This window comes from Pinus tabuliformis, chromosome 5_2 (genome assembly GCF_031772625.1).
Source record: "Pinus tabuliformis cultivar Carrire ecotype Pingquan chromosome 5_2, CPIR1, whole genome shotgun sequence".
NCBI lineage: Eukaryota > Viridiplantae > Streptophyta > Pinopsida > Pinales > Pinaceae > Pinus > Pinus tabuliformis.
Window position 1 is genome coordinate 94776703 of NC_142306.1, and position 19608 is coordinate 94796310.

General features: G+C 38.6%; 1 protein-coding gene across 1 annotated transcript; it reads right to left on the bottom strand.

Annotated features, from left to right (window-relative positions):
• Positions 1–336: 336 nt before the first annotated feature.
• On the bottom strand, positions 337–813 carry LOC149157683 (putative RING-H2 finger protein ATL71). Its single transcript, XM_089433761.1, has one exon. The coding sequence runs from the start codon at positions 811–813 to the stop codon at positions 337–339; it is 477 nt and encodes a 158-aa protein (XP_089289887.1).
• Positions 814–19608: the final 18795 nt, after the last annotated feature.

Consider the following 19608-nt stretch of genomic DNA (forward strand, 5'->3'; position numbering starts at 1 on the left):
TTCAATTCATCTTCCTCGATATAAATAACTGTGAACCCGAGAAATGTAACGAAGGTCCATCCCAGTCAAATCTGATACGTACCCAGCATAATGGCTTCATTAAATTTAACTTACAAATCTATACCTTCACTAAACAGACACCGCCAGATTTTTCTTATGTCACAGACAACACAAAGGCAACGCAAACCAAGAAGCACGTGAACTTCCCATTGTAAGGAACTGCATATACGAAGGGATGGCCGTCGATATCCCGGATCCTCGCACTTACGAACTAATGGCTGTCGATCTCCCGGACCCTCGCGCATGGCCATGTCAACGATACCCTAATTTCGGTTTCTAGGGTTCTTTTGCCAGGGCCGATTGGAGACGAGGGGAAATTCGGCAGAGGGGGCATGTGGCGTGGCGGCGAAGCCATCGATCGATACAATCCACGTGGAACATGTGACTGCAATCAGGCAGAACTCTCACAACCTCTGATTCCCTGTAATCGCTCAAGCAAATAGAGCAGCAAATCTTGTCCTCTGCTCCTGATTCTTCTTCTCTCTCAGATTTTGATGATCGGGAAACTTTTTCCGAGTACACCATCGTCGGATATGAATCCAACGTTGCCTCATCGATTCCTCTCGGGCCACCTTCACCGGCGCGGTTTTCCGGATCATTAACATCCCTGCCTCTGTCTGGACCTATAGTCTCTGTCAGAAATATTCGACAGCGACAGCAGGCGATGAAGGATAGCAAGCATACGTTCACTATAACCATGGCTGCAAAAGCTAATATCATCAGCCAGTCGGTCTGGGAATTAGAGTGTTCCATACTGTTGACGTGTTAATAGCTGCTCATTCGCGTGATCTCAAAACACATGCCCGCAGATTATCCAACTTCTAGCTGAGAACACACCTGGCAATTGCCCTATTTATTCTTAAAGCCCGGCACCTCTCTCCGATTAATTCCAGGGCCAACTGATAAACGTCTCGAACATCAGCGATAAGTTGGACGAGCAGTCTCGTTTTATCTTTGTTTTGTCACTTCAATGGACATGGACCTGTTCAATCGCCCCGGCAGAATAGAATTTGATTCTCTGTAACTGGAGCAGATCAACATTGTTATAAACAGTGGTGGTGATAGAAACCTTTCTCCATATGTTGCTAAGCAGGGAAGGCACGCAAGCTCGACAGTGAAATTCATTATTTGTAATTTGAGAATGAAGCTTCGAGGAAACGCAATTTAGTCAACTCGTTCTATTCACGTCTAACCTCAAACAATACCTAGAAATTGCGTAGTGACCTATCTTTAGTATTAAGTATAGAAGGAAGGTACGAGGAATGTTCAAATTTATAGAACTTAAGTCATATTGGGGGAAGAGAGCAACAGGCATATACCAGCCAACACAAACTTCACATGATCACCCCATACATCATCAAGTTAAAGTCACATGATAGCACAATTAGATTTGCTTCGATCAGATTCTTTCATGTGTAGGTGGTCGTTATCCTATCAACGTCCTAATCGAATCTTTTTTTGTTTTGGTTTTAGGTGGTGGTGTTCACCACTCTCTTGTTCTATTACATCTTGGGGAATAGGTAATTGTCACCTAATCTAAAGAAGACCGAGGATCAATTTTGGTAGCTGCCACTGTAACATCAAGAGTACATCCAAAAACCACTAATTTCTTATGATTTTGGCAGGTACATCTAATGGTAGCTGCCACTATAAAACCAAGAGTACATCCAACAATGCAAGTAGATATACTAATTTCTTATGATTTTGACAAGTATATTTCTTATGATTTTGGCAAGCACATCCAACTTTTGGCAACTACATTTCTTATGATTTTGGAAAGTACATCCAACAACGTGCAAGCAGATATACTAATTTCATAATCTAATCTTTTTTTGTTTCAGTTTTAGGTGGTGTTGTTTAGCACTATGTGGTTCTATTTGAGTTTTTTTAACAAAGTGGTGAATCAGTAACAACAAGGGTGAAAGCACCAAACTTTGAGGAATTGTCATGTATATTGTGGCAAGAAGAGGCACAAGAATTTGAAGCCTCAGAATCCAGAATTGGAACTTGTGGTGAAAAAGGAATTCTTCAAAGGGAAACAAGGAGGAGCAAATAAAGGTGGAATCTCATGTGAGAAAAGGAGATTTCGAAATAAAATCAAGGTATGTCATCTGTTAGATATGATTCTAGAATAAAATATTTTTACCCTAGTAGAAGTGGGCATCTTGCAAGAGAATGCTATAAGAATAAAAGTGATGATGCTAGGCATAATAAACACAGATGAAATTCAAGACATTTTGCACAAGAAAGCCTGAATTCTGATCTCAATCTTAAGTTGTTTATGTCTAATGTTGTATTGTCTTCTGAAAGAGATGAAGTTAATGCTTTGTTTGTGGACTCTGGAGGTTCGATCCACATGACGTGCAATAAGGACTTGTATGAAGCACTCAATGAAATAAGCAATGGTGGAAGCATCTATTTTAGCAATGATCGTGCAAATCATATCATGGGATATGGAGATATTCAAATGACTTTACCAAATGATAGTTTCAGGTGCATTCATAATCTTATATACATGCCTGAGATCAAGAAAATTTTGATTTTTGTGTCTACAGTTACAGATCAAAATCTGAAGGTTGAATTCTTCAAAACATATTGCATAGTGAAATATTTGTTGGAAAGTTAGCATTTTCTAGATGGCTAGTTGCTACAAGTGTGTTGGCATTCATGTCAACTTAATTATCATGGAGTTTTGTGGTATGCGATACTAGCATTGATTTGGTTGATGTGTCAAGCTTAGGGTGAGTCCCATGGTTTTTGTAGTCTCTAGTAGAGATTCACCATAGTAGCATGCTTATTGGAGAACCCATAAAATGATGACTATGGTGGTTGGGTGTCCACGATTCCAGGCACAAGATAAGAGCTAAGGTGAAAAGAACAATAGAGAGTTTTCAACCATTTATGAGGGAGAAAATGGGCTCAAAGTCTACATTAGACCTTCGCCATTGAAAAGTGCTATGAGAGAGTTGTCCAACAGTGTGTGGAAGTCGGCAAATGGCCTTGTGGATCAAAATTTATTAATTGCCAAAGTTAGGTTCTTGAAGTCCTAAGAAGGCTCAAATATCAGAGTACGGTGGCATTTCGGGACCTTGGGAGGACAAAATTTCAGAGGGTTGGAATTTCGGGAGATGATTCTCAAAACCTGATAGAGGGGTCAAAACATGAGGACCTGATATCAGAAGGACTAGTAGGAAGCATATCAGAATATGAGAGCGGGTTGGAATCTTGGAAGGTTGAGACCATATGAATATTGTAGTTTTATAAGTCCTTATGAATGAGGTCTTTTAAAAGGTGTCGAAGTTATGAGGAGAAGGATTTACAAAGAAATTCATTGAAAAATCAAAGGACAGAGGGACCCTTCCTCTCTTCTCCAATAGGGCACATGGTAGAAGGTGATTAGCACTGATAAGATGATGAAGCAGATGATGTCAGAATGACGTGGCCGCACAGAGGACACGGGGCAGTCAAATTCAGTATTTTGGGTGGCCTAATAGGGAAAATTCACGTGAGACATGTCACCAATAAGTTGATGGCACATGGAGATGATGACGTTAGCATGATGTCATCTTAGAGGTTGGAGTTTTTGTAACTCTTGTCTAATTGTTTTATATGAAAGTTATGATCCGATGTGTGGACCTCTGATCGTGAGTGGAACATGGTTGTGGTGACCCAAAGAACCAAGGGCATAGAGAAGGCCTAACACCTAAGTGCTATGGAAGTATATTGGAGGCCAAAGATTACATAAATCCTTTGTAAATACATTTTGGAGAAAAGTTACGATGAAAGGGGGTTTGATGTGTTGGTACTTGGTTGAGGAAGCCAAAATAACCAAGGGCGGAGATAAAATACATAGGGAGATAGGCCCTTGATAAGAGCATGAAGGCCTCAACACGTAAGTGCTAATCCGTCGGTCACAGCACCGCATCCGATGGTGTAAAAAAAAAGTGGGCGAAGCATGAAGGGGCTCGGAATCTCATGACATCTTAGTTTCATAACATTTTTTTAATAAAAGTTACGATAAATGAAGGCTACGATATTGTAGAACTTAAGTACTATACTAGTGGTCACAGGAAGGGGTCCCATGGAGGAAAAACAAGAAGGGGGAAAAGAAAAAAGGGCTAGCAACCTCGCGATCTCGTGTCTTGCTAGAATTCCCTTTAATAAAAGTTATGAAATGAAAGGGATCTAATATTCCAGTACATAGTATTAAAGGATGAATGGGTTGGCAGCTTGAGAGTAAATGCACACAAAAGTAATGGAAACTATAAAGATCGTTGGGTCAAGGCAACAAGGACCATGATTCTCATAAAATAATTGTTGGGCTTGTCTCGATGTTGAAAGAAATCCATCTTTGATCTCCCGTGCACACCTTATAGAAAAAAATGAAGAACATAGAAACCATGTTGAAGTACAGTCAATCTCTGTGAGCCATGAATAAGCTTGGGGAGTTTGATTGGAGTGTGCAGGAGGACTGAGATTAAATTCTCAGCATGGATAATCACACATGGGATTGATGAAGTGAAAAAATCCCATCCTCATTTTTAATGTTGTGCAAGAATTTTTGAAAAGAGACGCAACAAGAGAACGGAGTGGCATGTCAGGAGTACACTTTCGGGCAGTGTGGATGATGAAAAATACAATACTGTGCTCAGTGAAGCAGAGGAAGAAAATGCAGGTTTTTCATTGAAAAACTCGGGGGAATATAATATTATTGTGTATGTGTTGAAGAGAGTGGAGCAGAGTGTGTGAATGTTTAGAAACGAGCCCAAGTGTTGAAATAAAGCAAAGTGTTGGAGAGAGTGTGTGTAACATAAGGTTGAGAGTAGTGTATATGTAGGCTAGAGCAGAAGGATGAGTATAGTGCGATGTTGTAGAGTGAGCAGACGATAGGGTTCTTCTTTGTGATGCCAAGAGAGCCTATGGAATAGTAGAGGACCAAGAGCATAAGTATGATACTACAATGAATGAGATTAGTATTTCTCTATATATGTATTTACCAATGTTTTTAGTTTGAAAATTGTATGAAAGGTAGAACAATGGCTAGAGAAGGTGGTGGCTGACATTCATAAGAGGTTGGTGCCTCTTGGAAAGTAGGTGCCTACTATATTAAGGGGGTTGGTGCCTCCTCTTAGTGGGTGCTCACAAACAAATTGTAGTAATCAGGTAGGTGCATAATTTGCATAATAATAACAAACATATTGGTGGTTTTTTCCCTTTGCGTTTCCACTTAAAAATAGTTGTGTCAATATGAGTATGCTTCTCATGTGGATTATATGTACATGTGAATGCCTTATCTTGTTGATCATCTTCATTGTGTATGAAATCTCTCACAAGTAACTGACCATAGTGAAAAGAGTTAAAGACTTATACTTAAAGTTGAAAGAACTTCACTATTGCTGAATCACTGCCCCTGTTAGCAATTCGTTATCCCAACAATTTATATCAGAGCCGAGTTCCTTCAGGAATAGTCTAACGAATGGAAGGTAGATCCATAAAGAATTATGTCTAGGCAAGAGAGTCAAGATTCTTACTCAAGCAAGATACCAATGTTTGATGGGACAAACTATGCCTTCTGGAAAGTTATGATGGAAGCCTATGTTATGTTTCTAGCAGTAGATGTTTGGAGATATGTACTAGTAGATTATGATGTCCCTCATGTTCCTTCTACTATGAAGATGGTAAAAAATTGTATGGAAATAATCCTAAAGCCAACAATGCCATTATCTTTGGCCTTAGTCAATTTTATCTCATAAAGGTTATGCATTGTAAGTCTGCCAAGGAAGCATAGGTGACACTGAATTAGAGTCATGAAGGAGATGAAAAAGCCAAAGAGGCCAAATTTCCAACCTTCAGAATGAGGTTTGAAAGATTAAGAATGAGTGAAGAAGAAAGCATAGTATAATACTTCCTCATAGTTGATGGAGTAATCAATATGATTATAGGACTTGGTGAAGAAGTTAAGTAAGATATGATTGTTCAAAATGCATCAAGATCCCTAGCCATGAAATTTAATGCCAAAGTCTTTGATGTTGAAGAAATGGCTAATTTAAAAAATCTCAAGATGGACAAGCTGCTTGGTACTCTCATAGCCTATGAGATGAGAGTAGGAAGAGTGAAGTTTGAACCGAAGGAGGTAGCGTTTAAAGCATCTAGGAAGGCCAGGAGCACAAAGATAATTAATGTTTCTCCAACTATGAATTTGATCAAGAGTTTGCTCAATTTGATAGGAAAATGAAGCATGGACCAAGAAAATATAAATGGAACTTTCGCTTTAAATGTTTTGACTGTTGGAGACTTAGACATTTTTTCTCCAAGTTCCCTTACAAAGAAAGGAATGAAAAGGAAGATGATCAGAAATTTAGAAACAAATCTCATAAACATTAGAAGAAACAATAAAAACTCTTCAAAAGATGATTCAGATAAGTATTTACTTATGGGATTTGGAGTAGACCCGAAGAAACAAAATATTATTGAACCTGAAGAGGAAGAAGAAGAAGAAGGAGTAGTGGACTTTGAAGGGGAACTCATCAGTGCTCTTGATGAGTTAGAGAAGGGAAGGAGAAAGAACAGGAAGCTAAAAGAATAGCTACAATGTGCTGAAGAAGGTATGTACAACTTTGGCAATGCAGAGTTTGTCTATTAAAAATAAAAACTTGAAGAAGATAGTAAAAAAAGGTACTTTAGCCCTTCTACTAGAATAGAAACAAGGAACATGTTAGAAACTATAAGAAGAGAAAAAGAAATTAAAATAGGAGTTGTTCAAGGTAAAGAAGGAAAGGATCTCAAAAACATGAAAAAATCAAATTTTTTCCTTGAAAGTCGAACTATAAGAAGCTAAATGAAAGGAAGAATTTCTTCAATATTTGATCCATGAATGGGAAGAGAATTGTTAGAGTCTCGAGGCAAAGGCCATCTCTCTCCGAATGGATCTTGAGAAAATGAAGGTCCAGAAAGGCATAAATGAAAAATTTGCAGAAGGAACAAAGAAGCTAGATAAAATTCTAAGAAGTTAGAGGTCTTAAGGAAACAAAACATGCCTGGGTTACTCCAAAACATAGGAATATTTTATGGGAAAGATGAACTTCAAGTCTGTAGGTTTTGAGGAATGTTAGAGCTATGCAAAGTTGTATCAAGAAATAATCAATGAAGACAAAAAGGGAGCAAGCTAGATAAGACTCCCATCATTGGAATAATAAGTCCTTCTACCCCAAGGAACCACACTTGTGCATAATAAATCAATTAGCGAGACAATAGAGGTATCTTCATGCACAAAATCATGAAACTTCCAACTTCATGTACTCTCATTTATTTTATTTTATTTTTTATAAACGTCACATTTTTGGACATAAGGTTGTTGATTATAGAAAGATAAAAGTTGAAAGAAATGAAAATTTAAGATAGAATAAGTATTAGAATTTATATCTCAAAAATTGAAATTCCTTCTCTCCCATAATGAATGAGGTTTAATTCAAATGAAATAATTTTTGGGACATGGAAAGTGAGTGCAGAAGCAAGTTTGAGTATCCATATAAGTCTCAGAACATTTGGCAATGAGGTTCTAAAAATGATAAGGATAATTGGAAATGAAAATATGGAAAGAACGTGGAATGTGGACTTTCTCTATGAGCACATAATCAAGAAAAAAGATTGTATGTGGATAATGGTTTCTCCAAGCATATGACTGGGTATAAGAGCAATTTTTTGTTGCTAAAATAAAAGTACATATGGAGAAATGTAACTTTCAGAAACAATGCCCCAATGGGAATTAAGGGTAAGGTCATAGTCAGTCTCGATGAAAAGACTAAAGCCGAAAATGTGGTGTTTGTAGGAGGTGTCAAGCATAATTTTCTTACTATAAGTCAAATGTGTGATAATGGATTTAATGTGACCTTTTGATCCAAGGACTATGAGATTTGAAAGGAAGAAAATGGAAATCTAGTGGGAAAAGCAGTGAGAACTCACAATAACGTATATGTATTTGATGTCTTAAGGGTCTTACTTCTATTTGAGCGAGTTGAGTGAAGCCCGATTATGGCATAGGAGACTTGGTCATATGAATTTTGAAAGTTTGATAATATTTACCAAGCTAGGAGGTGTAAGAGGTTTTAGAAGACTGTCAGGGCCTGATAATTCAATCTACAAGTCATGCCAATTTGATAAGAAGACTAGGTCTTATTTCAAGAGAAAAGAGTTTTCTTCATCTAACCATTGGAGCTAATCAACATAGATATCTAGGGTCCAACTAGAGCAGCTATTCCAAGACTAGAAAACTATTTTATGCCGCTTATTGATGATTTTACCAAGGAAACTTGGATCGTGCTCTTATAGGAAAAATCAAAAGCGTTTAAACACTTTAAAATTTTCAAATCTCAGGTAGAAAAGGAGAAATATCTCAAGATCAAATGCTTAAGATTAGATAGAGGAGGCGAATACACTTCAAGAGAATTTGAATAATTATGTGAAGAGCATGGCATAAGGAGGCAATATTTCGTGGCTAGAACTCCACACAAAAATGGAGTACTTGAGAGAAAAAAATAGAGAAATCTAAGAAATGGCCTTAGCTATGATGGATGAAGCATATTTACCTCACATCACCTGGGGAGAATCAGCAGAAGCAGTAGTGTACCTATCAAATGGAACACAACTTAGTCCGAATAGGGATAAAACTCCGTATGAGTTGTGGAAAGGGAGACCTGAATCAGTTAAACACTACAAGTTGTTTGTGAGAAAATGCTTTATTAAAGGGAATGATAAAAATCCTGGAAAGTCCGATTCATGTGATTATGAGGGTATATTACGTGGGTACTCTACTCTAAGTAAAGGTTACATGTGCTACAACAAACCAACAAAGAGGGTTGAGGATTGCATTGATGTAGTAGTAGATGAAATAGCTTCACAACTTGAGTCCTCCAAATAAAACCTGAACTCAGATGGAGAAGAGAGTTCAAACATCAGACCCTTAGATAAAGATGAAACATATTTAGATAATGAAGATGTGGAAATGAGCACAAATCCAAGGCCCAAAACACCTTCCAGGTATGTATAAAAAGAAAACCTTGGTAGTCAAATTCTTGGAGATCAAAGACTTGGTGTTTAAATGAGGAGGAAATTTATTAGCAGTGAAAGTTGTGCAAATATTTCTCTCCTATCTTAGGTTGAGCCCAAAAAAATCATCTAGGAAAGTGAGGACAAGTTTTGGATGAGAGTTATGAATGAAGAAGTTGACCAAATTGAGAAGAATGACACTTGGGAGCTTGTTCCAAGCCCCAAAGAGAGAAATCTCATAGGTACAAAATGGGTCTTCAAAGATAAGTTAAATTAACAGGGTCAAGTAATTACGAACAATGCTTTATTAGTTTGCAAAGGGTATACCTAGATAGAAGGGATAAATATAGAGGAAACCTTTGCACCAGTAGTTAGAATTGAAGCTATCAAAATGTTTCTTGCCTTCTCCACTCATAGAAACATCAAGGTATATCAGATGGATGTGAAGTCATAATTTCTCAATGGAGATCTAAAAGGAGAAGTTTATATTAAGTAGCTAGAAGGATGCACACTCACCAAAATGGAAGGGTTTGTGTACAAACTGAAAAAGGCCTTATATGGACGGATACATGATCCTATATCCTAGTATGTAAGACTTGATTGATACCTTTAACAACAAAGCTTAAAGAGAGGTATTGTAGAAAAAAATCTATAAACAAAGTCTGAAGATGATCATATACTAATTGTAGTTGTGTATGTAGATGACATAATATTTGGGAGTTATCTGGAACAATTGGGACAACAATTTGAAAACTGTACGCAGACAAAGTTCGATATGTCCATGATTGGAGAATTTTTCTTCTTCCTAGGACTACAAATTTCTCAATCAAAAAATGGGGTATTTATCTCCAAATCCAAGTATATACGAGAAAATATGAGGACTTTTCGACTGGAAGATTGCAAGTGAGTTAACACTCGTATGTTCAGAGGATGCAAATTGTGTAAAGAAGATGAGACACCACTAGTAAATTAGACTAAGTATAGATTAATGACAGGAATCCTATTGTATCTCATAACTTGGAGACCAAACATCATGCAGGCAATGGGTCTTGTGTCGAGATTTCAAGATTTCAAGATTTTCCTCATGAATGTCATGTTATTGTTGTAAAAATGATGTTCAAATATATTCAAGGAATAGTTGATTATGGACTATGGTATTCTAAAATTAGAGAGTTTAAGTTGAAGGCTTATACTGATGTTGATTGGGTAGGCAATATTGTTGAGGGGAAGAGAACCTCTGGTGCAACATTCCTTTTGGGAATCTACTTAGTGTCTTCGGTTAGCAAGAAACAAAACTCCATTTCTTTTTCAATTGTTGAAGAAGAGTATATTGCAGTTGCCACTTGTTGCTCATAAATTCTATGGATTAAGAAGACCTCAAAGGACGTTAAAGTGGATTTTACTAATCCTATTCCAATAATTTGCGATAATATAGTGCCATTAGTATCACTAAGAATAATCTCGGAATCATGTCATGCACTAAAACACCAAGCACATCCATATCAAGTTTAATTTCTTAATGGAGAAGGTTGCAGCCAATGTTGTTCGAATTGAATATGTTGCCACTAAAGAGCAACTTGCAGATATATTTACTAACCTACTCGTAAGAGAACCCTTTGAATATCTTAGGTAGAAGATATGGGTTGTGAGTCCTCCCAAATGAATGGACTATAGTGTGTGTTGGAAACTACTCAGCATGTGGGATCAATTGAAGAGTATGTTGCAACAGTTTAGGAGGCGTATTCAAGGGAATTCTTTTTAATTGATGGTAAAGGGAGGGAAGATTACCAATGCATCATAGAAGAAAAATAATGAAGAAGACCATGCCTGGTTTGAGGGGGATCTTATGTTATTGCCATCAATGTTGAAGGGTGAGATTGTTGGATAGTTAGCATTGTTTGGATGGCTAATGGTTGCAAGTGTGTTGGAATTGATGTTAACCAAATCAAAATGGAGGTTTGTGGAAGTAGATGTTAGCATTCATATGCTTGACCTGTCAATTTTAGAGGGATTCCTATGGTTGTTTGTTATGAAACCAACTCAAGAAAAGATAGAAAAGATAGATCAACACCTTAGAATTCAGCCTCTTCGAGGGGGCAACCTCCTTTACATTACATAAATGAACAATTCTTGGATGATTCAAATGACAAAACCTCCTTTCTATATATAGGAGTCTAAGGAGTCACAATATAATCCAACCGACCTAACAATAAGAATATAAAGCCACAAAAATAACAATAGAGGGATTCTATGGGGCACAGTAATAACAATATGGGGGCAATAGGGGCACAACAATATTAATAAGGGGTATAACTACAATAGTAACGGGGTAATCACTAGTATTATAGGGACCCAACATGCCCCTCGCCTTCAAAAAAGTGTTGTCCTCAACGTTTGAGTAGTTTTGGATACTTCTGCATAAAATTCTCATCCTCCCATGTGGAATCTTCAGCGGATAAGTTCTTCCACTTGATAAGATACTCTAAAATTGATCAATTTCGTAGCTGTCGAGTTCTTGTTTCTATGACTGCTTCCGGTTCCAATATAATTTTTCCTTCCTCGTCAAGTTCTAGCAATATTGTTTGAACTGGGAGCTTGTTGCCTATAACCTTCTTTAAACATGAAACATGGAAAACTGGGTGCAATCGAGAAGTTGCAGGAAGCTCCAATTTGTATGCCATAGTACCAATCTTTTGCAACACCTTGTATGGACCATAATACTTTGGTGATAATTTATTATCCTTCTTAGCTTGCTTGAGGGACATTTGCTTATATGGTTGTAGCCGTAGGAATACCCAATCACCTACATCAAAACTTCTTTCACTACGATGTTGATCTGCCTGTTGTTTCATTCTATTCTGTGCCAACACGAGGTTATCCTTTAAGAGTTGTAGGACTTGTTTTTGATGTTCGATGTGATGTTCCACTGCCTGAACCTTAGAATTTTCTCTTAAATATGATGTGATGGATGGTGGTTGATACCCATAAAGTGCCATAAATGGGGTCATTTTTGTTACTGTATGGAAGGAAGTGTTATACCACCATTAAGCCAGAGGCAACCATTTGACCCATTGTGTCTATTTATCAGATACAAAGCAATGAAGATATCCTTCCAAACATTTGTTTACTATCTCAGTTTGCCCATCAGATTGAGGATGATAAGATGAGCTATGAGCTAACTGAGTACCAAGACAAGAAAATAATTCTATCCAAAAATTTCCAGTGAAAATGGGATCTCTGTCACTTACAATAATCTTTGGGTTTCCATGTAGCTTTTGAATTGTTTCCATAAATGCAGTAGAAAATGTACTGGCTTTAAATGGATGTGATAATGCACGAAAGTGTGCATACTTGGTAAGTATGTCAACTACCACCATGATGACACTCTTTCCCTCAGACTTGGGTAAACGTGTGATAAAATCCATTGAAACCTCCTCCCAACGTTGGCTTGGAATGGATAAACCAAAAAAATTCCTTCTTAACCCGGTGGTAAGTTTTTAGAAATCCTGAGTGCCCTCCTAAGGGAGAAGTGTGCAATTCCATAAGAATCTTTTGTTTTAGCTGGGAATTCTTACAGAGGTATAAGTGATCTTTGTGCCATAACAAATCATTTTGCCAGCTAAATGTATCAGACGTACTGGAATCTTGTTGTAGCTTTCGAATAAGTGCCCACACTTCTTCGTCATTCTTCCATTCCTCCCTTGCTTCGTTTGTCCAATCTGGTTGGATAATAGAAATGGCACACAACAATGCTTCCACATGCTCATCCTTTCTTGAGAGTGCATCTGCCACCACATTTTTCTTCCCTTTTTTGTAGATGATTTCAAAGTCATAACCCAACATTTTTGTGACCCACTTTTGTTGCTCCTAAGAGGATAATCTTTGTTCTAAAAAGTATTTAAGGCTATCATGATCCGTTTTTACCTTGAAGTGTCTTCCCATTAGGTAGGGTTTCCATTTCTTAAGTGCATGGAGTATTGCCAACATTTCCTTCTCATAAATATCTTTGCTTAAAAACTTTCCCTTGATTGGACGACTTTCAAAAGCAATGGGTCTTTCATCTTGCATTAGAACAACGCCAATTCCATTTCCTGAAGCATCACATTCCACAATAAAGGTTTTTGTGAAGTCCAGTGTAGCTAAGACCGGTGCTTGGCACATTGCCTCTTTAAGATGTTCAAAGGCATTTGTTGCTTCCGGAGTCCATGAAAATGCATCTTTCTTCAATAATGTTGTTAGAGGTGCTACTATTCTCCCATAATTCTTAACAAACTTGCAATAATTCCTTGTCAACCCAATAAATCCTCGCAGATGCTTTATGGATGTGGGGATTTTCCATTCCTTAATGGCTTTAATTTTGCTAGGGTCTACCTTAACTCCTTCATGAGATACAATATGACCCAAATATTCCACCTCCTGGACTCCAAAGAAACATTTGGATCTTTTCGCATATAATTGTTTCTCCTCCAATAGTTGTAGCACCCTATCAACATGTTCAACATGATCCTTCCAAGACTTGCTGTAGATTAGTATATCATCAAAAAATACTAACACAAATTTTCTAAGGAATGGTTTGAAAATTGAATTCATCAAACCTTGAAATGTTGAAGGTGCATTGGTAAGGCCAAAAGGCATGACCAAAAATTCATAATGACCCTCATGAGTTCTATCACACGGAATGTGTCGATCTTGTGGACAAGATAGACCTTCCTAGAATCTAAAGAAGACCTAACGACAAGCAAACCAACCAGACACTATCTTTCTCTAACTATGTTTCAATAAACAATTAGCAAACAAGTGTTTTTAGGGCCTACCTTTGGTCCAACGCAAGCTTGTGGATGCCCTCGTTCCTTTGATCCAAATGAGCTCCTTTTCGCGAATCTGCAAACACAAACAAGGCAAACAAATTAAATAGCACCTGAAAAACCAATTGCATAAAACATATTTAACATGAAATTCAAGGAGTCCATGAAACAAATAACATAAAATACTTGTTGAGAAAAATGAGTTTGATTGTATTAATTCAAAAGAAGAAGAACCTTACAACCTTTGCCTTGACGCTGTACAAGCTCCTCCCAGGGTCCAACAAGATGTCTCCTCTACTTTGACAAGTTTCACTCACTCTCCAATGGAACCAAGAGGTATGTGATCTATCCTCTCAAGCTCAACCAAAGAGTCTCAATTTCACCAGCATTTACCCTCAAAATGTTCAGCTTCTAACCTCCCTAGACCTCACCCCAATGCCTGTATTTATAGTGCAATGGAGGGAAGTTACTAGGTCCTCCTTCAAAGGGATAAAGCCCTCCTTCAAAGGGATAGCTCCTTTAGTCAAGGGATTAGCTCCTTCTCTTTTGGGATGCATGAACCACCTAAGAGCAAGCAATCCACGTCAAAATTCCTTCTAGAAAACTCTAGAATTAACCCAAAGTGAGTTTTTTAAGATAAAACTTGCGCCTTTTGACTTTCACAGCGGTACGCACCTACACCATTAGGAACAGAGTGGGTAGGTATGCAGCTTTTGTACACAGAAGGTGTGGGACCGCAGGTGACCATGAGAGAAAGTGCGGAACCAGAGTTACATTGATATTTAATGTCTTTCTCCCACTTCTAAAGCTTGATTTGAAGAGTTGTGGTCTTAGACTTGCTTAGGAGGACAGTACAAGTGATGATAGACCCATACTGAATGCAAATAATCATGGTGACGATATTTTGTGTAACAGATTGCCCCCTAAAGTGCGAAGTCTGTAGTAGATGAGGATTCATTTATCATATAGGAAGAGTGAAGTACTTGATCATTTCGAGGATTATCTTGTGTAGAGCCCGGTCGGAACCTGTAAAAACATTCAATGCAAGATATATATATGAGATCATATCATCGTTGAGGTAGGCATTCCCATACTCAGATCAAAACTAACTAGAAAACTATCTACTACTCTGATATAGGAATGATCTTGTAAAACATCATAAGTATAGACTCGTGTGAACATAGTATGGACGCAGCAATCTGTTTATGAATAGTCCACAACATAATGAATACAAAATTCCTAGCAGCCTGGATGGTGGAAACTAGATCCAGGGTCTTCATTTCTATTTCCCAAAAAAGTACGATTTTATCCATGCGAATAAATGTGTTGAAGTCGAACATGGTAGAAACCACTTGATTACCAGTCAATGATGTAAACTGTTAACAAGTGTGAGAGAAACCACCAGTGATGTCAATGGCTCTCAAGGTACCCAGTACAATCCATGAAATGTGAATAAATGTGTTGATGTCGAACATGTCACAGAATCCTTCGATCGAAAGTCAATGATGTAAACTGTCATCAAAGGCGAGAAACCTGCCATTGAGGCATGCAGATCTCAAAGTACTGATGATTCCTAGATCATCTTTCTAGATAATGTGTTGATGTCGATAGAAAGCGATCTGTCGTAGGCAAGCCCACAACACGAAATCATAGATCAAGTTGAAGAAATTTAGTTGCAAGGACTGACTCAGGGATGGTCAAGATGGATGACAGATATTTTGCAGATGAATGGCTTATTGGCAGTGACCTCTTGAACACATAATGACACGACAGATGGCTTGGTAACAATTGACCCAAAGTTAATACCCAGAAACTGGCTGAAGACTTTAAATGTGGTTTGACCAACTGTTAGGCAAAGGATTTCCCAACCCAGGTGAATAAAAGTGTCGTGTTCAAGAGTGGTTACAAAGTATGACAAACAGACTCACTTTTCTCTCTTTTCCCCCACCATTTCTGGCTAGTACCTCTTTATTTTTGACAAGCTTGAGGAGGATAACATTTGCTTGATTACAAGCTCATCCTTCGGATGAGTCCAACTTAGTTTAGATTCACACCCTAAGAAGGAGTGGTTCGTTCCTGTTTGTAATTGAATAGGTCCTTTACTGTGAAATTTTAACGTGTCCAGTATACGAGAAACTCGGTGTTTTTCAATTTTAGAGAGTCTGAAAAAACTTAAGAAGACTCCAGGGTTGACCTTTTTCGTAAATTTGTGTCTCCCAAGCCCGAAAAAGTATAAAATAATACTTGAGAGAACTGCTTGATCTTTTACGACCAAGGAGTACTTTTCGTTATTAGTGTCACTGATCTAAAAAAGTAAAAAAGCGATCAACGACATGTCGTTTTATAACCAATATCGAATTCGAAACGACAAAAATCCAACAATCTTTTCATGTTTTTACGGTCGGAAAAGAGCTGTAAGTGGACCGTCTTTTAATTCCATTTTAACGAGTGTAAAAGAAACGCTCGGCAATATTTTCATATTTTAGGAGTCAGAAAAGGGCTTAAAGATGACTCTACTTGTTTTTTCATTGAAAATGATAGATTTCACCTGAATAATCCTTTATTCTGCACAGAAACACAAACATTACTCATACCTGTTTGAAATGGATAAAAGCGTTGCAAAATACCTTTTCAAAGTGAAACATAAACAAATTTGTGATTTATTTACTCAAAAAACATATAAAAATGGCCTTTGTCAATTCATTTTTACCGTTCGAGTTTGGGTGAGAAAATAGTGCTTTTGCTTAGAAAACTTCCCGTGAAGATTGTGGAAAATCCAACCGTCGAAATGGAGCGTCATCTTCTCCAGGTAATCCACATCATCCTACTCTTCATTTTCAACCGTTTAGTTTTTTGATTTAGTCCCTCATTTCATTTTTTGGGAGGGTTTTTAGGCGCAAAACCCACACGCGGGGGTCCGCAGGTTTACCATTGCGGACCCGCGGACCCCGACTTTTTCTCCATTGGGAAAAAGCTCGGGGTCCGCACCTTCCATGTAGACAAAGTGCGGACCCACGCACTGTGTCTAACGTGGAGGGTGCGTACCCCGCAGCAAGGGTTTTGAACCCAAAATTCCTCAAAAATGGACCAATCAAAATGTTTTCTAGCAATCTAATTAATCTTTATACTTGATGCAGAGAGTATATCATGCTAGATTGGCGTGAACGGGAGCATGAGGACGTGGATACTGCCGCATGGAATCATCAGCCTTCACTTGATTCTTTGAGGGCATGCGGACTGTACAAATTCTGGACCATTCCTGGCATGAGGGCTCAGGTAGATTTTTTGCAGTGGCTGGTTGACAGATGGAGCATACAGGACCACTGCTTCTTCATTGGCGGACACCGACTCGAAATCGAGCCGGAGGACATTTATTTCTTGACTGGTTTGCCTAAGAGAGGCGAAGACTTGACTCTATACGAGACTAGGCCAGGTGGCCAGTCTGTCGATAGCCTCCGGCTAGAGTACTGCAACAGCCAGGCTAAAGACAAAGGGATAGACATAAAAACCATATCCCGTCCTGAGCTCATGGTGATTGCGTTTACTGTCACCAGACTTTGCGGAGCGGCCGCATTACATGTTGCTACCGGATCCCAGATGCGTATGGCAGTTGATTGCTTTCAAGGCACCATCTTCAACTGGTGCAATGTTGTGCTGGCCAATGTGAAAGGCCAACTGACCAGGGCCAAGAGCGGACGAATAAAGACCTTTGGTTATGGGGCTTTGGTCGTGAGTTTTGGCCTGAGAGGGTTCCTATGCTGATCCCACATCATCCTACTATTGGAGTTGGGTTTCCTCGAGAGCCCAAACTGATACGATGGGTCGCAGTCATGGCCCGTCACCCGGACGAGAGGACAGAGGTTGCTCGGTTCAAACTTGAGTATTTCCAATGGTTGGAAAACCAGGTTTTTTCCATTAAGGACTTCCCTTACGCTGGGATAGATTTTGTGGTGACCCAGACATGGCTCTTCCACCAGGAGAGTAGTGGGACGAGTCAGGTAAAACCCTTTTCAACTTTTCCTATTTAAATTTCTTTTTTTATTTTTCCATCGTCTCAAAACTGATAGTAAAAATTTCAAATGCAGATGTGGGTCCACAGCGACCAGCCGCTCTCCAGCCTTTCGAGAGGAGGCAACCAGTTGCACCCGCGCCAGCCCCATAGGACGAATCAGCAGAGGTTTTGGCCGAGTTGGAGGGTCATCTTGAGCGCTTGACAGGGGATATTCCTAAGACCACTATAGACGACATTCCTCGTCGACTTCAGTGCTATGTGATTGGAGTCCCGGGACCTTTTAGGAGGTTGCTTTGCAAGGTGGCCCGGGCAGTGGTTTCTTATAGAGATCATCACCAGTGATAGGATGATCGCCTTTTGTGGGCACATGTGACATTTTTGTTTTTTGTACTTATCATTTTTGCCGATCATAAGGTGTTTTTCAACCTATGATCGAAGACGATGTATTTTTTGACACACTCCTATATATATATATATATCACTCTTACCGGCTTATCTTGTAAATCATGTTATGGAATAGTTTTAAAGTTACATGTATGATTATTGCAAATGTCTATTTAACATTCGAGAAGCAATTGCATCTGCTAATGTATTTAAACACCTTGGAATATGCTGATATTCAATGTAATCAAACTCACGTTCCAAGAGACGCACTCTCAAAAATAATCTTAATAACACTGGATTTCTAATGGCATATACTCTATTAAGCTGTAATACAACGAGTTCAGAATCTAACCTCACTATCAAACTCCGAATCCCAAATGAAATAGATTCAGACAATAACTCAATCAATGCACTGTACTCTGCAATGTTGTTTGTTGTTTGAACGAGGCTTACCCCATGCATAGAAACTAACTCGTCAGAGGGCGAATAGATAACCCAAGCTGCGGAAGAGATGTTCCGTGTATAACGATAAGCCCCATCAGCAAATCCAATGTATGTTTGGAGAGGCATCGACATCTGCAATATCAAGAGTAAGACCAAGATAAGTAGGAATAATGACGAAAAAGAAAAACACTCTCTAAGCTAAGCACACTTTGTAAACTAAAACACACCAGCTAGAAAGAAAAAACTATCCTAACTAAAAATCTCCATACCCCATTCTTTTAAGCATAGTACCTCTTCAAGTAAAGGCCATTTTTGGGTTTACCCAAAGAGTCCCCATCAAAGTCTACCAACACATAGGCCCCTTTTGCTAGCTTTCGCTTAACAATATAGGGACCATGCCACATAGGAATGAATTTCCCAGCGCCTAATTTATCATTATCTTGATCATACAATAACACTAGGTCTCCTTCCGAAAAATTTCGAGGGGTCACATTTCGATCATACTGAGCTTTCATACGTTTTGCGTGAGTCTCCATTGCGAATGCAGCATCACGTCGATTCTCATCTAATTGAGCTAAGTATAACAAACGCTTTTCCTCTTCGGAAGTAGCTGGAAGTAACTCGATGGCCATTTGCAGAGACAGGATTTCGCACTCAATGGGTAACACAGCTTCCAAACCATAGACTAGTTGGAAAGGAGTGAACCCTGTTGATGTTTTTACTGAAGTTTGGTACGCCCAAAGCGCTGAAAATAGCATGTTGTGCAAATTCGACCGATGAATCCCAATGATTCGTTGGATCATGATAACTGAAACTTTGTTGATGGACTCAACCAGACCATTCGCTTGTGGATAATAA